This window comes from Ctenopharyngodon idella, unplaced genomic scaffold (assembly GCF_019924925.1).
Source record: "Ctenopharyngodon idella isolate HZGC_01 unplaced genomic scaffold, HZGC01 HZGC01CH25, whole genome shotgun sequence".
Classification (NCBI taxonomy): domain Eukaryota; kingdom Metazoa; phylum Chordata; class Actinopteri; order Cypriniformes; family Xenocyprididae; genus Ctenopharyngodon; species Ctenopharyngodon idella.
Window position 1 is genome coordinate 659,950 of NW_026138716.1, and position 18,108 is coordinate 678,057.

At 37.6% G+C, this 18,108-nt stretch overlaps 2 protein-coding genes across 10 annotated transcripts in view; one reads left to right on the forward strand and one right to left on the reverse strand.

Moving 5' to 3' along the window:
* Nucleotides 1–12,995, forward strand: part of LOC127507917 (cytoplasmic polyadenylation element-binding protein 1-like) — a 28,313-nt gene extending 15,318 nt beyond the window's left edge. For 8 of the 9 annotated variants that reach the window (XM_051885337.1, XM_051885336.1, XM_051885342.1 and 5 more), the window contains 7 exons: nucleotides 568–681; nucleotides 7,525–7,614; nucleotides 7,987–8,123; nucleotides 8,209–8,407; nucleotides 11,684–11,778; nucleotides 11,862–11,942; nucleotides 12,723–12,995. In XM_051885337.1, coding sequence (XP_051741297.1) covers nucleotides 568–681; nucleotides 7,525–7,614; nucleotides 7,987–8,123; nucleotides 8,209–8,407; nucleotides 11,684–11,778; nucleotides 11,862–11,942; nucleotides 12,723–12,836 — 830 coding nt within the window. In that variant the 3' untranslated portion in view covers nucleotides 12,837–12,995. The remainder of the gene's footprint in view (nucleotides 1–567; nucleotides 682–7,524; nucleotides 7,615–7,986; nucleotides 8,124–8,208; nucleotides 8,408–11,683; nucleotides 11,779–11,861; nucleotides 11,943–12,722) is intronic. The other variant, XM_051885338.1, reaches the window with a different exon arrangement.
* Nucleotides 12,996–12,997: 2 nt separating this feature from the next.
* Nucleotides 12,998–15,475, reverse strand: LOC127507925 (transcriptional regulator Myc-2-like). Its single transcript, XM_051885375.1, has 2 exons — nucleotides 14,030–15,475; nucleotides 12,998–13,881 (listed from the first exon to the last, which is right to left on the reverse strand). The coding sequence occupies exons 1-2, from the start codon at nucleotides 14,562–14,564 to the stop codon at nucleotides 13,325–13,327; spliced, it is 1,092 nt and encodes a 363-aa protein (XP_051741335.1). The 5' UTR covers nucleotides 14,565–15,475; the 3' UTR covers nucleotides 12,998–13,324.
* Between the last annotated feature and the right edge of the window lie 2,633 nt (nucleotides 15,476–18,108).

Here is an 18,108-nt window from a genome sequence, read left to right on the forward strand (position 1 = left end):
AGAAAAATCATGTTAAACTGTGAATATCAAATATGATACGTCAGTCTTTTGAGGAATGTTTTTTTTGTACATCTCTCAATCATCATTGTATTGTACACAATCACTGTTCATAAAAATTACAGTGGTTATACCTATTATAAAGATTTTATTGATTTACATTTCAAGCATTTCAAGAATTTCATCTTACTTTTTGGTCATAAATATCAGCAACTGCACCAAAGTGCATATTTTTGCTCAGTTTGGGCCTCTGAATAAAATTGAGCTGTTTTTTCCCTCCTCAAGTATGAGATCCATATTCTCACTATATCATACCTATGTCAAAAGCTTGATGTATCAAATATGGTATTTATAAAACATATGCAATCTTTTAGATTTCTTTTTATATTTTGCCCAAATCTTAAAGTGTTCCATTAAAAAATATTTTTCTAATTATTTCGTATGTTAAGCTTTACAGGGTTAAAAATGGTTAAACATTAAAATCGCATCTTAAAACTGGCATTTAGTTGCTGCACTCTGTCTAGCTGTTATTGATATTGTAGTGACTTTATGATTGACTGTGTCTCACAGCCGTGAATTATGCCACTTACACCTGGGAAGGGCAACTTCCTCCACGCCACTACGAAAACCCTGTTTACTCCTGTAAAGTGTTCCTGGGAGGTGTGCCGTGGGGCATCACAGATGGTGAGCTGACAAACACACATTGAGATGTGAATTATTATTCACTATTATGCATCACGTCAGAGGATAGTGATAATGAAGGAAGGAGAAGATGGATACAATTCCAGCCGTTTTATTAAAGGGTCATGAAATAGATTTTTTTATTTTATTTTAAAGGGATAGTTCATCCAAACATGAAAATTATCCCATGATTTACTCAATCTCAAGCCATCCTAGGTGTATATGACTCTTTTCTTTCAGACAAACACAATCGGAGATATATTTAAAAAATATCCTGGCTCTTCCAAGGATTTTGATATAAGAGAAGAGGAGCTTGAGTTTGTTGCCCAGCCTTATTTGTTTGAACCTCCGACATTTCTCTTTTAAAAATGATCATTTCTAATTCATGACCTAAGTTTTAAATATGGATATTTTTCTTACAAAAATGCCTTACTTCGCTTCAGAAGGCTTTTATTAACCCCTGGAGCCATATGGATTACTTTTATGATGGATGGACGTGTTGTTTTGGATTCACAATGAGTAAATTGAACAATGAGTAAATCATGGGATAATTTTCATTTTTGGGTGAACTAACCCTTTAATGTTAATTGAAGATTACTTATAATGTTAATCACATTTTAAAACATCTTTAAAATAAATTCAAAATATCTCACTTCCTGTTGGGTTTTCAGATTTTGCTCTCAGGGACTTTTTTGTAGGTATTGGGCTGTTACATGGCTGCCGAATTTCATACCTGAACACGACACGTAGCGCGAAGGGCACTTAATTGAAATTTGCCACACCTAATTCTGAAACCCATATCAGACATAATTTTCACCACTTCTGGCGCGTGTGCAGAGTTTCCTGACTTTTCGATTTTAGCGATATTAGCTCAAAGGGGAAATATGAATAATTATTCATAACTCATTATGATTATTATGATTACTTATGAATATTTGAATCAGTTAATCAGATTAACTTCATGTAGCTACAGTAAAATTACAATCAATCTATCAATTTATTCTGTGAACTGATTGAACATTGATTATTAATTAATTCTAAGAGAAGTATATTTTTCATGGCCATAGAAAAATAATTCTTTCTTAGCATTTACAGCACTTAGAGCTGGTAATAAGATCTAAATCATTTAAGAGACGAATTATTCACAGACGGGGAGTCAGAATACAAATATGTATTGTGCACAAGTTTATTAACTAAATCACGAACACATAACTAAACTAACAAACACATTCTGTCATTAATTACTCACCCTCATGTTTTTCCACACCTGTAAGACCTTTGTTCATCTTCAGAACACAAATTAAGATCTTTTTGATGAAGTCTGAGACGTTTCTGTTTCTCCATAGAGATTCAGCGCAACTACAACTCTACAACTCAAGGTCCAGAAAGGTAGTAAAGCGTTGAGTCAACGCGCGAGTCTGAACACAACACGCGTGAGTCGTGATGCTCTGGGGAACACTTGCGCATGTGCGTTGAGTTGACGTGCGAGTCTGAACACAACACGCGTGAGTCGTGATGCTCTGGGGAACACTTGCGCATGTGCGTTGAGTTGACGTGCGAGTCTGAACACAACACGCGTGAGTCGTGATGCTCTGGGGAACACTTGCGCATGTGCGTTGAGTTGACGTGCGAGTCTGAACACAACACGCGTGAGTCGTGATGCTCTCGGGAACGCACGTTGCAGATCAATATTTTTGTAAATAAAGTGGCAAATTATGTTTTTTTTTTTTTTTTTTGCACAAACAAAGCAATCGCATTGCTTCATAAAATTGAGTTTAAGCCACTGGAGTCACATGGAGTACTTTAATGATGTCTTTTTCGGATTCTTCTGGACCTTGGGGTAAAAGTTGCGTTGGATCACTATGGAGGGACAGAAACCTCTCAGGCTTCATCAAAAATATCTTAATTTGTGTTCCAAAGATGTTTCTTTGTTTAAATTAGCTCAAATTTACAGTTAGATGTAATGTAATTACCTTGACAAACTATACATCATTAAAAAGATCTAAGTCTCAATCTTCAATTTTTGACCTGTTTTACTCTTCAAATCTTATAGTGGCCGTAATTTGTTAATATGCATCAGTAGTTATGAATATGAAAAACGGAGTCGTTACCTTGTCATTGAAATATGAGCGTCAGCCACATCCACTGAGAAAAAAACTCTTGTGAGGTCTTCATGAAAACACTTGACAAAACAACATCCCTCAGGGCTTTTAGCTTAAAAGCATGCACATTTGGAGAAATATTGATGGATTCTCATATGTTTGTCAAATTATACAGAGGAGTAATATTTATTTAATTTTTACCCAAAACGCGCCGTTGTCATCATTATGAGCGCTGGATACTCTGATGTACTGTGTTTTCAATTCATACTGGCAGCCGGAGGGTGCTCTGTGCACCTTTAGTCCACAAATAGCACATGATGAAGAACAGGCATACCATGTCAGAGCCACTGGAAGGCAAGCCTGTAAACTTTAGCCAAAAAAGCGTAACAGCTAATGCTAACGCTCCAGCTTTGGCGGTATGCAGGGAAAGAGCTTTGAACGGTGGGCACTGATGTCACGGCCATTACATGATAGGCTGAGAGGTGCCGCATGTGATTAAGTTAGCCGTTACGCTTTCTCCAATGGTGAGAGATACAGAACAGAAGGTTATTTAAAACACCCCACTTGTAAGTTTGAAGCAAAAACATGGTTTTAATCTCATAAATTGTCGTGTTTTGTTGGTGTGCTAAGCTAACATGCTAGCGAGCCCATAGAGATGCTCCCGTTATGAGCAAATGTAATAAATGCAAATACATCATTTTGAATTGTAAAGCTCGCTGAATTTTTTTTCGTTTTTCAATAAGGTGATATGATACAGTTTCAAAGAAGGTGAAGTGAGAAGTTTGATGAAAGAAAAGAGGGATTAAATCTCTGTGAATGGAAGGTTGTTAGCAGTTATAATAGAGACAAAAGAATAATTAGAGCCATAAGCAGGCTGGAGAGGTGTGAATGGATGAGTGCAGGAGAGAATGAAACTGAAAAAGGCAGTTTGCAACACAAAACCATAGAGGCATGACTGAAAAGGTGGCAATGAACATCAGTTAGCATTTTAATAAATAAAGTCACATGACATGATCTTGAAAAACATTTAATAAAACTGAGTTTTAGACTTATTAACTGCAGATTTGAAATATAATATGGTCAGACATGTGGCTTTAGCTGCAGTGCATTTCTAGATTGCTACAAGGCCAACTTCACTTTTATTTTCATAAAGATATTTCATAAATACATTTCTAATAATTTTACAAAACTTTGAAGCATTTTTTTTAATTGTGATAATAATTTATTATGACTTTACAATAAACTGCAAATTTGCTTTCAAATGAGACTATACTTACGCTTTTAGTTCAAAGGGTTCATGAACTGTATCTGTTTTAGTTTGGGTATGTCATTTCTCTGGATTTTTCGAAAGCGGGGGTGTTAGCTAACAGTCAGTGAGATATCAATAGGGGTCTATCATCTACCATGTCTTTCTCATCCGGTGGAAACTGCCCTGGTGGTTCAAAGAATTCCCATTGCCACAGTCCTTCAGATGAATAGTTGGGGCTGGGAATTGAGGATCTTGTGAGCAAAGAAAATAAAAATAAAATAAAAACACATTTCTCTAAATACATTGTACAGTTCTCAATGTTTAAGCACAGGTTAGAATTCTGCAACACGTCAAAGTGCTTTCTTGCCGTTGCAGTAACTGAATAAAACAAGATAACTTGGGTAACTGAATGGTATTCAAACAAAAACTTTTTCTGTTGCATTTGTTTGGACTGCTCTCTCATTGAATCATCTGGAGCGATTTCTCAGTCAGTAAAACAAACATACAGTAAGGAGACAATAACAAGCGCTGTTTTTCAGTTGTTTTCATCTGTGAACATGCGCTAAATGAATATCTGACAATTTCGTTGTTTTTTGAAATTTTTGGATTTAAAAAAAAAATTAAAACGTCTAGAGATAGGGTAGTCTGCACTCGTTCTGCGGTACCGTTGCTCTCACTGATGGTCCGGGAGGTGCGTAATAGTTAGGCTATATGTGCTTATTTAACTTTTTAGTGTTAAATAAAAAACCCTTTGAATTTAAAATGGACTGAATAAAGCTCTACAAACCTGACGTGCCACGCTGACTGACATGTATGTGCGTGAATCGGGGACACACACACACACACACACACACTCAGAGCAATATTGTAAATTACTGCATAATACATTTTTAACAAGCAGAATAATACAGTCATGATACACACACACAGTCTCACTTTTAGAACAAAAATATGAAGTTTCACTTACCTTCCCTTCGTCTGATGTAAATCTCTCAGAAAATACCGGATGCTGTCAGCGCGCGCAAGATTTGAATGGAGCACGAGCGGGAATAAACGACTCGAAACAACGTCGGGCTAGAAAATAGTTTGAGAAAATGATACAACATAGAATAAAATTTGATGTTATGTTCTGGCAAACATGCCATTTAAAATAGTTTTATGAATTCACATTTACGTTGCTGCTGTGCGCAAGAGCTGCAGTCAATGAAGGGGCCCGGGGGAGGGGAAAGAACAGACTCGAGAGTCGAGACAGTAAACGATTCCAAAAAAATTTGAGTCAAAGGCGTCAGCTCCAAATGCAAAATGTCCATGCATGATATATTATCGATTGTAAACCTGGAGAGTGAGTAGTGTGGATTTCGATCAATCCCAGATTCCCAGCCACTCAAATCTTGCGATTCTGTTAATCAAAAGACTTGTTTAGATTCATTTACTAATAATTCATTCGGTGACAGTTCTGTTGGTAACGTCTTTACACCAGTTGGTGCCTACCATTGAGTGGCTTTTTGAGTATTTTGAGTTAGTTTGAATCATTCAAAACAGGATTAATTTAAAATATGCATATAAAAGATGATTTTTAACTGATAAACACCACAACAACAACAAAAAAAGAGACATGACATCAGAGATTGCTGGTATATTGGAAACCTCTGCACACGTCTAGTGTGTCCGCATAATACAGAATAATTAGTTGTTTCTGCGAATTCATGCGAACTGGAATCATTTTGATAATGTTTTATCTATACATAGGGAAAGAGAAAAGGAAGGAGGCCTTCGCAGGGGATAGTTTAGTTTAGTTAGTGTGTAATCAGAAATATCCTGTGTCCGAAAATCTCTCTCCATTACAAAACAAAAAATCTCCAAACAAACATAATTAGGGCTGCCCCCGACCTAAAGATTTTTCTAGTCAACTATTAATTGTTCATTTAAGCCATTAGTCGACTAATCGCATATTTATATTAATTTAATTACTTAAAAATATACTGAGGACAATACTAAACCGTAATGAACCCTAACTATATATAAAGGCGTAATATAGCCTATTCTGTGCTCAAGCACATGCATAAAGTTTTCTGCAAAGCACCGACAAAAGTAACGATTGTGTCGGGGAAAAACTAGCAAGGAGACATTTTAATTCTGTATTAATAAACTAGTGTTTTCTGAGTCTGTGTTGGCTGCAAAGATGAAGTTGACCATGCTGACTCGCCATCTCCGCTGTACAGTGAACGCGCCTATAAAGAGAAATGCACCTTTCATACGGATTACATAAGCAGAGAGTATTTGTTTTCGATTTGAATTGGTTCGTTTAAAAGTAGACATGTCAAGCTTCACTTTTTCCACATTTTGTTATGTTACAGCCTTATTCCAAAAGGGATTAAATGCATTATTTTCCTCAAAATTCTACAAACAGTCCATAATGACAACGTGAAAGAAGTTTGTTTGAAATCTTTGCAAATTTATTACAAATAAAAAATGAAAAAAAAAATCACATGTACATAAGTATTCACAGCCTTCTTTGGCACCAATTACAGCCTCCAGTCTTTTTGAGTATGATGCTACAAGCTTGGTACACCTATTTTTGGGCAGTTTCTCCCATTCTTCTTTGCAGGACTTCTCTGGGACAGGGATGAGCGCCTTGGAGCAGGTTTTCATCAAGGATGTCTCTGTACATTGCTGCATTCTTCTTTCCCTCGATCTTGACTAGTCTCCCAGTTCCTGCTGCAGCCCTACATATAATCCTCCGACATGATCCAGGACGCTATTAAAAACATAACAGAAATCAAATTCTAATATATTTGCCCGTGTGGCGTCACAAATCCCACAGTATCCAAATGAGCCATTTTGGAGCTTGATTAAATAAATGTTTTGTTTACAATGGGGAGGACATTTTAAGCTCTGAAACTTGGAGGATATGTCAAAAAATCAAGGCAAATTTGATTTCTCATTTCATGACCCCTTTAACAAAAACCAAAAATCAAAGACGGCAATACAAATATAAACTCAAAACTCAGGAGTAGGAGAAAACATTACAGCTTACTTGGTCAGTAGCATAAGGACAATACAGGACACTGAACTGCAAACTTTAGGGGGGTTTAAATACACAGACAAGGCACAGGTGAGGATAAATCAATCAAATAATGAGTAACCATAGAAACAACCTAGAAATGGGGGTTACACTTTATTTTAAGGTGTCTTTGTTATGCTGTAATTTTACATTTAAGTGCTGAGTAATATTAAGTAACTACATGTACTTAAGATTAGAGTTTGGTTTGGTTTAGGGTTAGTTGCATGTAATTATGCATAATTTATAGTTTTTAGTATAGTAACTGCATGTAACATGTGTAACAATGACACTGTAAAATAAAGTGTTACCGAAATGGGAACAAAGGAAACAAAAACTACGGTGTGCAAACTACATAGTCCATGAAAACAGAACTGAACAGAACCGTTACAGTATGTTTCTAGTTGTGAATGACAATTTTTCTCTCTTTGTAGTGATTCTGTTGAACACATTTAGTGTGTTTGGTCCACTGAGAGTTGAGTGGCCTGGTAAAAATGGTAAAAACCCACACAGTCCTCCGGGAGGTAACAATTCTACATCTACAATTCAACAACATCTATCTATAATCATTCATAAAATTCAAAGTTGATTTTCATAATATTCTAACATATTTTTTCAGTATTCATAGTAATGTATTTTTTGAATATATTGATATATTTTTACATTTATATTTATAATATATTTGTATTAATCCTGGTTCCACAAATCAAAGTTCCTTTTATGAACAAAAATTATTAAATTAATAGAAAATGCTTCAGAGATTGTGAATGCAATGAAAAATACATGTTTATTGTGATCAATAAATTAGCATACAAGCAATCAAATATTACACATAAAACACACTTAGACATATTTTTATATGTTTGTTTTTTCAAGTGTTTGTTGTGTTTGTGTAGGTTATGCGTACCTGTTGTTTGAGCGGGAGGAGTCAGTGAAGAGGCTCCTGCAGTCCTGTACTCAACACCGCCTGCAGCCTGATGATTATATCGAGTTCTTCTGCAAACTGTCCAGCAGGCGGATCCAGAGCCAAAATGTGAGAATAACGTGCACTTAAACATAACATACACCGTTTTTGCCCCCTGGCCTCTGACCCCGCTCTCTCACTTCTTCTACTGCAGGTGCAGGTCATCCCGTGGGTTATCTCAGACAACAATTTCGTCCGTTGTCCCTCCCAGCTTCCTTGCTACAAAAGGACTGTGTTTGTGGGCGCTCTGCACAGGATGCTAAATGCAGAAGGTCTGGCCCACATCATGGACAGTCTCTTCGGAGAGGTCACCTACGCAGGCATGAACACAGACATGTACAAATATCCCACAGGTTTGTGTATACTGCTTTCATCTATATTAAGGGCTTTTTTCCTGCCGGCGCGACTTAATTTTGTTAGAGGTTGCACTGGTGCAACCACCACGTTGCACAACTGATCAGAGCTGCCATTTCTGTTTGACATGAGAAACATCAAACGGCAAACGAAACGAACTCGTTTAAACTGTGCAGCGCGGACCGTTTATCAGCACAGAGCAATAATAGACACAAACTCAGTGCGTGCCGATTTCGACCATGTGACACTGCTTACTACGCACCGCTGGGAGATCCAGTGAGAAAGCGTTTGAATTAACTGCAAAATTAATAACATCGCTGTGAGATCTAGTGAGAAGCACTCAAATTCAGCACAGAATTCTCTGCTAAACAACAGATATCAGATCAAATAGCGCTGACATGGAAACCAGGAGTCACCATGGATTTAATGTAGTAACGCTTACTGAAACTATGGTATTGTAGCAGAAATATTTGAATGTTTATACATTATTCATTTCAGGCGTTAAATCTGACGTCACGCAGCGGCGCTTCCGAGTCCAAACGCTCTATCTCATACCACAAGAAAACAACAAACGGTGCTAATATACACACACGATACTACCAAAAAATTATAATCATAACCTTTATCTCCATACCAAAATCCCAGATGGCCAGACAGCGATTCATCTTTTATAAATCGTTAAAATATTAATATCTGTAACGCTGTGAGCACGGAGACTGTTGTGTAGACTGTAAGTATTTTAAATGTTTAACTTTAAAATGTTAAATGTTTATTATGAATAAATAGCGCTCATAAACGGCCGTCGAGATGGCATTCTCAAGTGAAACGAGTCGAGGCTTGGACCCGGAAACAGCGTTCCTTACGTCACGACTTAACAAGCGGATAGGGCTAGCCTATAACCATTCGTATCTCACTCATCTCCGAGTATTCCATGTCTGTTGTGATGTAAATAATAAAGTATTAAAAACCGAAGAGTATTCTAACATGTAAGCAAGAAACTTACGTACACGTATTATCCTCTCATGCCGTTACGTAGTCTATGCAGCATTTTTGACTGTACTTCTGAGAACACATGAGAACACATGTGAGAAACACATTTCAAGAAAAAGTCGGAGTTTGCGCCCACGAAAAGCTCGCTCTGTCTGGATGCGCTTTCCTGTCATACACATATACTGTATGTGCACTTCAATAAGCCCAAAGAACGAAAGTTAATGTGTTTATGCGGGGAGAAACTAGGATAAGGGGCAAAAATCTTGCTGTGATGATCGGTTTATTACTTTAAATGGATAGTGAAAGTAAAAGCAAAACTTTTGTCATCTATCGCTGCATTAAAGGTGCATCCTGTCAGAGATGACGAGATGAATCTACGTCTGTGCCGATAACGGTATTCTATATCCTAGATCTTAATTTTACTGGCTTAATATTTTTCTTATAGGCTATTTTTAGCGAACCATGACAGTGAAAAATGAGATGAATCAATATTTCTTGTTAAACTACGTTTTTTAAGGCTCTGTTTAAAGCTGCTTTTGATTTTCACAGATAACTTTGCTGTGTTCAGACCTAAAGACTGTTATTAGTGTCATTAAATATTTTGTGAATAGTTTGCTATGGAAACAAAAAATGCTGGCAAACAGCAATGCTGTTTTCATCTTGGCTTAAACAACTGTATAAGAATGTTGCGTCTCTTTTATAACAAGCACTATTGACAATTTGTGAATATATCACCTTGAAATTCAATTTTGATGTGGGATATAGTTTTGTATTCTGTTTTAAAAACATTTTCATTGAGGAGTCCTCAATCCTCATGCACGCGTGTCGGTGTCGCAAGTGTAGTTGTGGTGTAGATGTGGTGATGTCGTTATAAAATTAGGCAAATGAATTGTAGGTCCTAATGTTAATTTAATATGAAATATTCCGATTGTCAAATATGTGGAAGTGAATGTGTTTTGTCATTTAAACACCTTTATAATTATCATGTTAGTTGAAATAACTTGTGGTGAGTTTGCACCGCAATTCAGAGGATCTGTCAGATTTACATCACATAAATTTATCACTTTTTTCCAGAAATGCATAAAGTAAGTGACTGGTGAACTGGGAGAAGAGAGTAAACTTTATAGGTGTGAAAAGCAGGTTTGAATTTAGCAGTGACGCACTGAACGTTCTAATCACACCGGTGTGATTGCACGCGTCAAAGGGTTAAAATCGTCACAAAGTCTCATGAAAAACAAAAACTTCTTCAAATCGTGACTGAATTAGACAGAAAGCAAGTAAAGAACACTCCTTTTTTTAATCACTGAAGCTGTCTGTCAGTTCAGTATGGTACATGTAATCAAGCTCAGTGCTTTACTGTCAAATTTCCAATAAATAAACATGTAATTTTATTAGTAACTGCACTTATTAATGCAAAACAATAGTAATATAATTAAATTACCATTATGATTAAAAATAAAATAAAAATAAAACAAAATAAAAAAACCCAGCGCCACCTTCGGTAGAACTTAGCGGCACCAGCGCCACTGCTCTCAAATGTTAGTCTGGAGCCCTGTGTGTTCACATTTGGCAGGTTTGGTTCGATTAAAATGAACTCTGGTGCGATTGTTCTGTTAGTGTGGTTCATTTGAATAAGTGTGAACGCTGCAATCCGAACCCAGGTGCGCACCAAACAAAGGGACCGAAACTCCTGAAAAGATGGGTCTCAGGCCACATCCACACGAACTCTGGTGCTGTTCGACTGAAATATGAATGCAACACGGACCAAAGACATCTAAACGAACCAAAACCAGGACATGATGTCACAAGATGTGAACCTAAAAAGGAGTTCTCAAGCATTCCTGTTTTTTCTTGTAATAGTCGTGATGTTGCCCATTACAGTTCAGTACAAGCGTCAATGACACGTCTTCGTTTGAGTTCCTGTTGCTGTTTTGACTCCTTCACACATTTTATAAACCCTTCATGAGTTCTCAGCTGGTAAAAACACCACCATGTGTAGGCTACGCACATACAGTGAGTGCATTTAGCCCAGCACAGAGCTTTGTTTTGGATGTTCGGTAACTTTTGTCTCAAAACATACATCGTAAAAGCCATTTGTTTTGTTTTGTATCTTTAGGTTTGTTGTTAAAAATGACAGTGTGAACGCTAAGCAAACCAGGACTAAATGTACCATTTTCTTTTTTGGTCCAGTCCAAAAAGATCTAAGAGAACCAAACTACAGTGTGAACACACCCTAAGGATATTTCTACACACATAGAGTGAATGTGTTGCATTTGTTCGTCTAGGTTCTGCCAGAGTGACATTCAGGTATGAGGGGAGCTACTTGAATGCCTTGACTGCAACGTTTGTGCAGATAAAAACCTGCAGGTTTCGCAAGAAGGTACAGAAGAGCAGGACTCAAATATACAGCTTCAAAGACCAGCCCACTGTCTTTACCTCACTCTCTCTCTGTTCCCTCTGTAGATCCAGATTGACCCGTTTCTGGAAGACTCCATATGCCAAATATGTAACCGTGAGCCCGGCCCGTTCTTCTGTAGGGCCCAGGTATGAACGCTGTAAAGCATCAAGAGTTACAGCTCAGTTAACTTAGTTTCAGCATGATTCTGCCCTTTAATGGTGCACACAAACATGCCAAATATTAAAAAGAAAAGGATTACAATGTAAAAGATTATTATTGTGTGCGTAAAGATAAAAATGCTTTGGTGGAATTCCGCTTTTCCCGTAGATGGTCTGCTCACGCTTTAACCTCACACACGAGCAGATCCATATCCTCACTAGAGAAGCGTTCAGTTTATCGCGAGTGCAACTGGTTTTTAAAGGGAAAGGGAGATGAGACTCTGATTGGTTTATTGCACAATACGCCCAAAACACACCCATTACTCATTAAGAGAATAGGGACAACCCTTTTAGACCATGCATAGGGCACGCCGACCATTTTTCCCGTCGTTAAACTAGCAAAAGTGGATTCAGACATGCCCTAAGTGCACTTGCGGCGTGTGCTTTAGACCATGTGCTTAAATCATTAAAATAGGGCCCCAAAAGTGAAATGAATAAGCCTCAGGCTGAAGGAAGTGCATATTTACGCCTGTACAGTAAAGGGCGCAGCTCAAACAAACCTTTCAGCTGTGCCGCCATTTTGAATTGCAGAAGAATCCAGACGCAGTAAAAAGTTCAACAATCTTACTTTAGTAATAAAAATGTCACGTGTCAGTACTGTTAAAAATGATGATTAGAGTACAAAGCATCAACCAAACAAACCACACTCCTGATGTATTGCACTGATATGTACATTTCTTCAACTTTTTTTTTGTTTTTGTTTTTTAGGCTTGTTTTAAATACCACTGTTGGTCATGCTGGCGTTGGCAGCACTCTCTGGATGTATCGAGCAGCAAGCATCAGCCTCTCGTGCGCAACCAGATGGGCCTGAACACCAAATAAACCCAGCACTGGCGTGGTTTATAGACCCACTGCAATCAGGCCCTTTAGACATTTAATGATGTCAAGGGTGGCTGGATTGACATTTGTTGAAAGTGATGTTGTTCTAATGTGATTTTTTTTTTTTTTGTATGGTGCTAATAAAAAGATCCAAACACAACATGTCATCTTGCTGATTCTTTATTACTTTCTAAAACAAAGTGCAGTTGAGGATGAACAGAACTTTTTTTTTTTTTATCTCTCAAAAACCTGCAAATGAACCCACGCTTTTAATTGAAAAAAAAAAATGAAATAAAGTTTCATATTAAGACTCAAGAACATGACTTTTGCACAATGCAAAGTCACAACACTGAAGAACGTTCCTTGCATTGAACATGCGTGTTTCCAAACAGAATTTAATTTGGCATAAAATCCAAAATCTCCTCATTAAAGTCTTTACAGTCAGTCAAAAGTGTTACAGTCCTCAAACTGGCGACATTAGTCCCAGACGTTCACAGTCTCTCGAGCTGTCCCAGTTTGACTTTCAGCTGTTCTTGTCGTTCTCTGAGTTTATCTTTCTTCTGTGTAAGTCTGTGGTTCTCTGTTTCCAGATTTCTGATGCTTTCTTTTGCGCACTGTAAAATCACCACCGTGGAAGCCTTGTCGTTATTGGACAGTTCAGGGATGTTGTCCTGTAGCCTAAGGAGACCGTTCTTTAGCTTGTTGCGCCTCTGCCTCTCCATCGCGTTGTGTGTCATCCGCCTCTCTTTGTCCTCTGTGTCCACAGCCTGTTGCGAGGCCAGACTTTGAGAGTGTCCTGAATTGTGTGTGCTTCGGTGGGAGTCTCCGGACCCTCGGGAGTGTTTGAGAGGGGGCGGGGGAGGAGGAGGAAAGGCGGGCCATGGGATGATGATGTTGTGCTGTTGTTGAATTTTAAAGTGACACACACTGAGAGCAATGAGATTGAGAGCACACTGCTGCTCACGCCGGCTGTCCTCCAACTGCTGCTGGTGTTGAGAACATGTCGGTGTGCTTGACTGCCAGATGGTCACAACATCAGTCTTCTCCACTGTGAAGCACAAACAGTTAAAATCACGTTAGTTACAAGTTTGATACATTGCTTCAATCTGGGAACAAACTAACTACCATCTTTTAAATGGACACAAGTGCATGCATGCAACAGAAAATAAACGTTCTAAATGAATCCAAAGACTCACCAGAATCGCTTGTAGATGATTCTCCTCCGGTGGACAGTGAACCGTAATCAGATGTAGGCTCGATCTGCCCCTGGGTGTCCAGCGGTAAGTCCGCACTCTCCAGAGCTTGAGAAGAGAGCGCCACATTGTGGCAATCCAGAGTACAGCCGGTGATTTCAGCAAAAATCTCAGTGTTAACATCGGAGAGCAAGGGACTCGTGGAGAGCACCGCTGAGAGTTTGTCCTCGATCGGTTTGTCTCCGTCGGTGCGCCACAGGCAGTCCTCCAAGAGCGGATCCTCCGCGGCTGAAGCGCTGTCGGTAAAGTTCCAGTCCAGTTGGAGAAAGTCGTTATCCTCCGTTAAAAGTTCAGACACCAACTCCAACTGGTCCACCGTGGACAAGTTCTTCGCGAGCCCGGGTTTCATCGGAGGGGACTGGGGCGGTGTGGGGATAGACTGCAAATCCTTCATGAGACTCGGGCAAAACTCGTCGTCAAACAGCAGCGGCTTGGAGTCGCAAAGCCAATCGTGCGATGGAGAACAAGCCTGCAACATCTTCGCTGAACCTGTCAGGAAAGCGGATGAGAAAAGAATCCTTTAAAGAGAGGAAAAGTTTGCATCCAAAAGTAAAAGCCCTCCCGGCTTTCAGCTAGCGACTAACAGCGACTTGTTTCTACACAGACTGCGAAGTGTTGTTCTTATGCACTGCCGATTGCAAAGTTTCCCAGCTCACGTGCCCATTTTATTCGTGTTTACAATGGTGGCTTCGCCCAAGTGGGTGGAGTTGTAGTCGATCTTGCCAGTGATGTCACTGAACAGCTGGAAAGGTCCTGCACGAGAGTTGTTCCAAATTAAATTCCTCACATTAAAAAAAAATATTTAAGTCATTCGTTTGACTTTTAAAAAGCTTAATAAACAAAAACGCAGTAAAACATGTTTAAGTCATAAATTAATTAATTCATGCTCGATTTTCAATATTATTGATAATACTACTGTGACTATCTAAAACACCTTTTCTATATTCCTGTGGCATTGAATCAAGTTTTTAAAGTTTTGCTTATGTAAAAAAAACAAAAAACAAAAAAAAACAATTCACTGCAGATCTAAACGTCATTTATACTTTATCAAACTTTTAACAGTATTATTTAAATCGAATGAAACATATAGTTGCACAAAAAGTACACATAGAGTACAAAAAGCATTTAAATTGATGTCAGTGAATGAATAGACAATGAATGAAATGACATGCAATTAGGCCATGTGAAATCGCGTGTTTAAAAAAAAAAAAAACAACAGATCAAAAGTCATAAACTATCTGCAAAACATAAAAAGCAGCATTTGGCGAAAAACAGGTTGAAAACAACGGTCAGTCTAAAATAATTGTTTATAAAATTATTTTAAAAATAGTTGAAAAACCGCAGACCCTCCTTGCGGCGTTACTGTAATTAAATTACTTCTCTGCTGAAAAAGTAAAATAAGGGATTACTGTTCATTTTTAGGTAATTTAATTACAGTTACTTATAATGTACTTGCGTTACATACTGTAAATTAGTTCAACAGTTCTGTATAAATCGATATTGAATTTAAAAATCTAAATTTGACATCTAAAGGTAAAAGTGAACGCTTCCTCTCTAAAGTCGTCATGAAATCAAAATTGACCCTATTTACTTTGTTAGTGCATATTACTAGTCCTGTGGTGAACAATTAATCCGTGCAAGTTAATACACAGAAAAAAAATTGTTTGTCGTGGTAATCTTTAATCAAAATCTGAAAAGGTCTGGAATGGCGTTCCTTCCCAGATGACGTCAGTTTGACGACTTGGGTTGAAAATGCTTGACTTGGGTTGAAAATGCTTAATACTCCCCTCCAACCGCTAGTCTGCTATGAGTGAGAGATGGAGAGGAGGAGCGTTAAAGTAAAACCCTGCCCTCTATTCAATATTCTGTTTCACTTGGAAATACGTCACAACATTGGAGAAAAGTCGTTTGCAACTTCCGGTTCAAGGGGCGATATGACCAAAATCTTATATTACGATATGAGTAATTTTATATCATGATATATTTATTTTTGCTTTAAATAAGATTTTTATGATGTCAACATTTTCCATTTCATTGAAATTTCATAATTATCATCAATTTCAATATAATTAAAAAAATTAATATTAGCCTAAAAAACTCTCAAGCTTACTGAAGACAAACTGATAAAGAAAGAGCAAAGAAAACAAACTACAATAGAACAAAGACGGATAAAAAAGACATACATGAAAAAACTTCAAATGTACAAAGTAATCAAAGGTTTAAAAAACAATGCATAGCCTTTACTGTGTTAGTTAAATATACATTTATTCTTATTAAAGTTACAAAAGCAAGCAGGGAGAGATTTACTCTTTTTTTGTTGTTTGATTTGCATTAATAATGACAGCAGGTACATTTGGATGCTGTCCCTTTAAGACTGACTGCACCGATCCATTCACTCGAGCCTTGTCTTTCTCAACTGTACCTTCACTTAAGACATAAATTACTGTGTTAACTTGCACATACATGGCCACTTTGGCACAACCGTTCAAGCCCAATTAGGTAGCAATAAGCACTCAGTTCAGTGCTCACACGCTCTAGGAGCAGCTGCTTCATGTCGCGCGTCTGACAGCGCTGGAAATGAGTTGTCTTTCGCTGCTAATTGCACTTAAACGGTTTAAAGCCACTTGTTTTAAACCACAATGCTTAAAAACTCATGCAAATTATAATTTTTTTATAATCTTATAAATCTATAATCTTGGTATCGTGACATCCCTATTTGTTACTAAAAAATTTAAGTTTTGTAAAGGTTTTGCTGGCAAATTGTCAATGGATGATAGTAAATTTATTTATTTATTTATTTATTTAACCTAAAATTATGTGCTTGGTGTACCGTTAATCGGTGACGTCACTTACATGGAGCGCAAAAATTAAAGGTGATTTGTACTTCTGCGTCGGATCTCTGCGCCATAGGCTATGTCTGTTTTCATTTATATGAGTATCAAAGCAAAAGCCGAAGAAGAAGGAGCTTGTCATGTCCGTTGTCAGAAAAGCTTACAAACAGAAAGCGGCAGAGAAACAGCAAATAGGTAATGACTTTTGTTGCAGTTTGACTGCACGTGTCCCCTGAAACAGTGTTTTTTCATTCCTATGGAAGCTGAAAACGCTTGCTCTTCTCCGTTTGCTCCGCGCCAGTTTTTTGACCTGAGGGAGGGGTTAGCTACGGTGGACACTCGACGCAGAAGTATAAATCAGGCTTTAGCTGGAACTATTTCAAATACGGCGACAGAAAACCCCCTCTACAACAAAGGGGAAGCTCCAAAGATTGCAGCATTTCTGGAGGAGGCCGCTGACTAAGGAAGCAGGTGAACTGAGAAAGCTCATTAAATAATTTAATATGCATTTATTTCACAATATATTTCACCTATATCGCCATGCATCTGCCATTTTCTTTTGCAAAATTATATATTTTTAATTTATTAGTTTAGAAGGCTTTGACTGACATCCAAGCGTAAGTGACACTGTATGTACACTGAATTCTAAAACTAAAAATATAAATTGTTATCTTAAAAAAAACAAACAAAAAAAACACTTTTTTTTTTTTAATATTATGTATATTATTCTTGCCACCTCTGCTCTAGCTTGGTTCCTTGTAATAAACCTGGCATTTTATACTAAATAATGTTGGATCTGTGACAAATTGCATGTTATGTTCCTAGATCCTTCCATGCTGATGGCCTCCTGCACCCCAGCAGAGCTGAGCGACCTCCTGTCAAAGGCTATGAACCAGATGACTATAGTAAGCAAAACCTCAATCATACAGTACACTACTGTTGAAAACATTATCCTTGAAAGGCCTGTAGGCTAAATAATCAGCTAAATGAGGTAACATAGGTGACAAGTATAATGTTATAATGGTTGTAGTTATAATCATTCATTTAACTATTAAGATAACAGGATATCATGGTCATTAATCTATTTTATTGTATTTCTCTGTCTGTTTTGAGTTATGTTTGCTAGTAAAACACACACACCATACTGTTCCACTCAAAGGTATTTATTTATATACATCTGTTTTTTTTTTA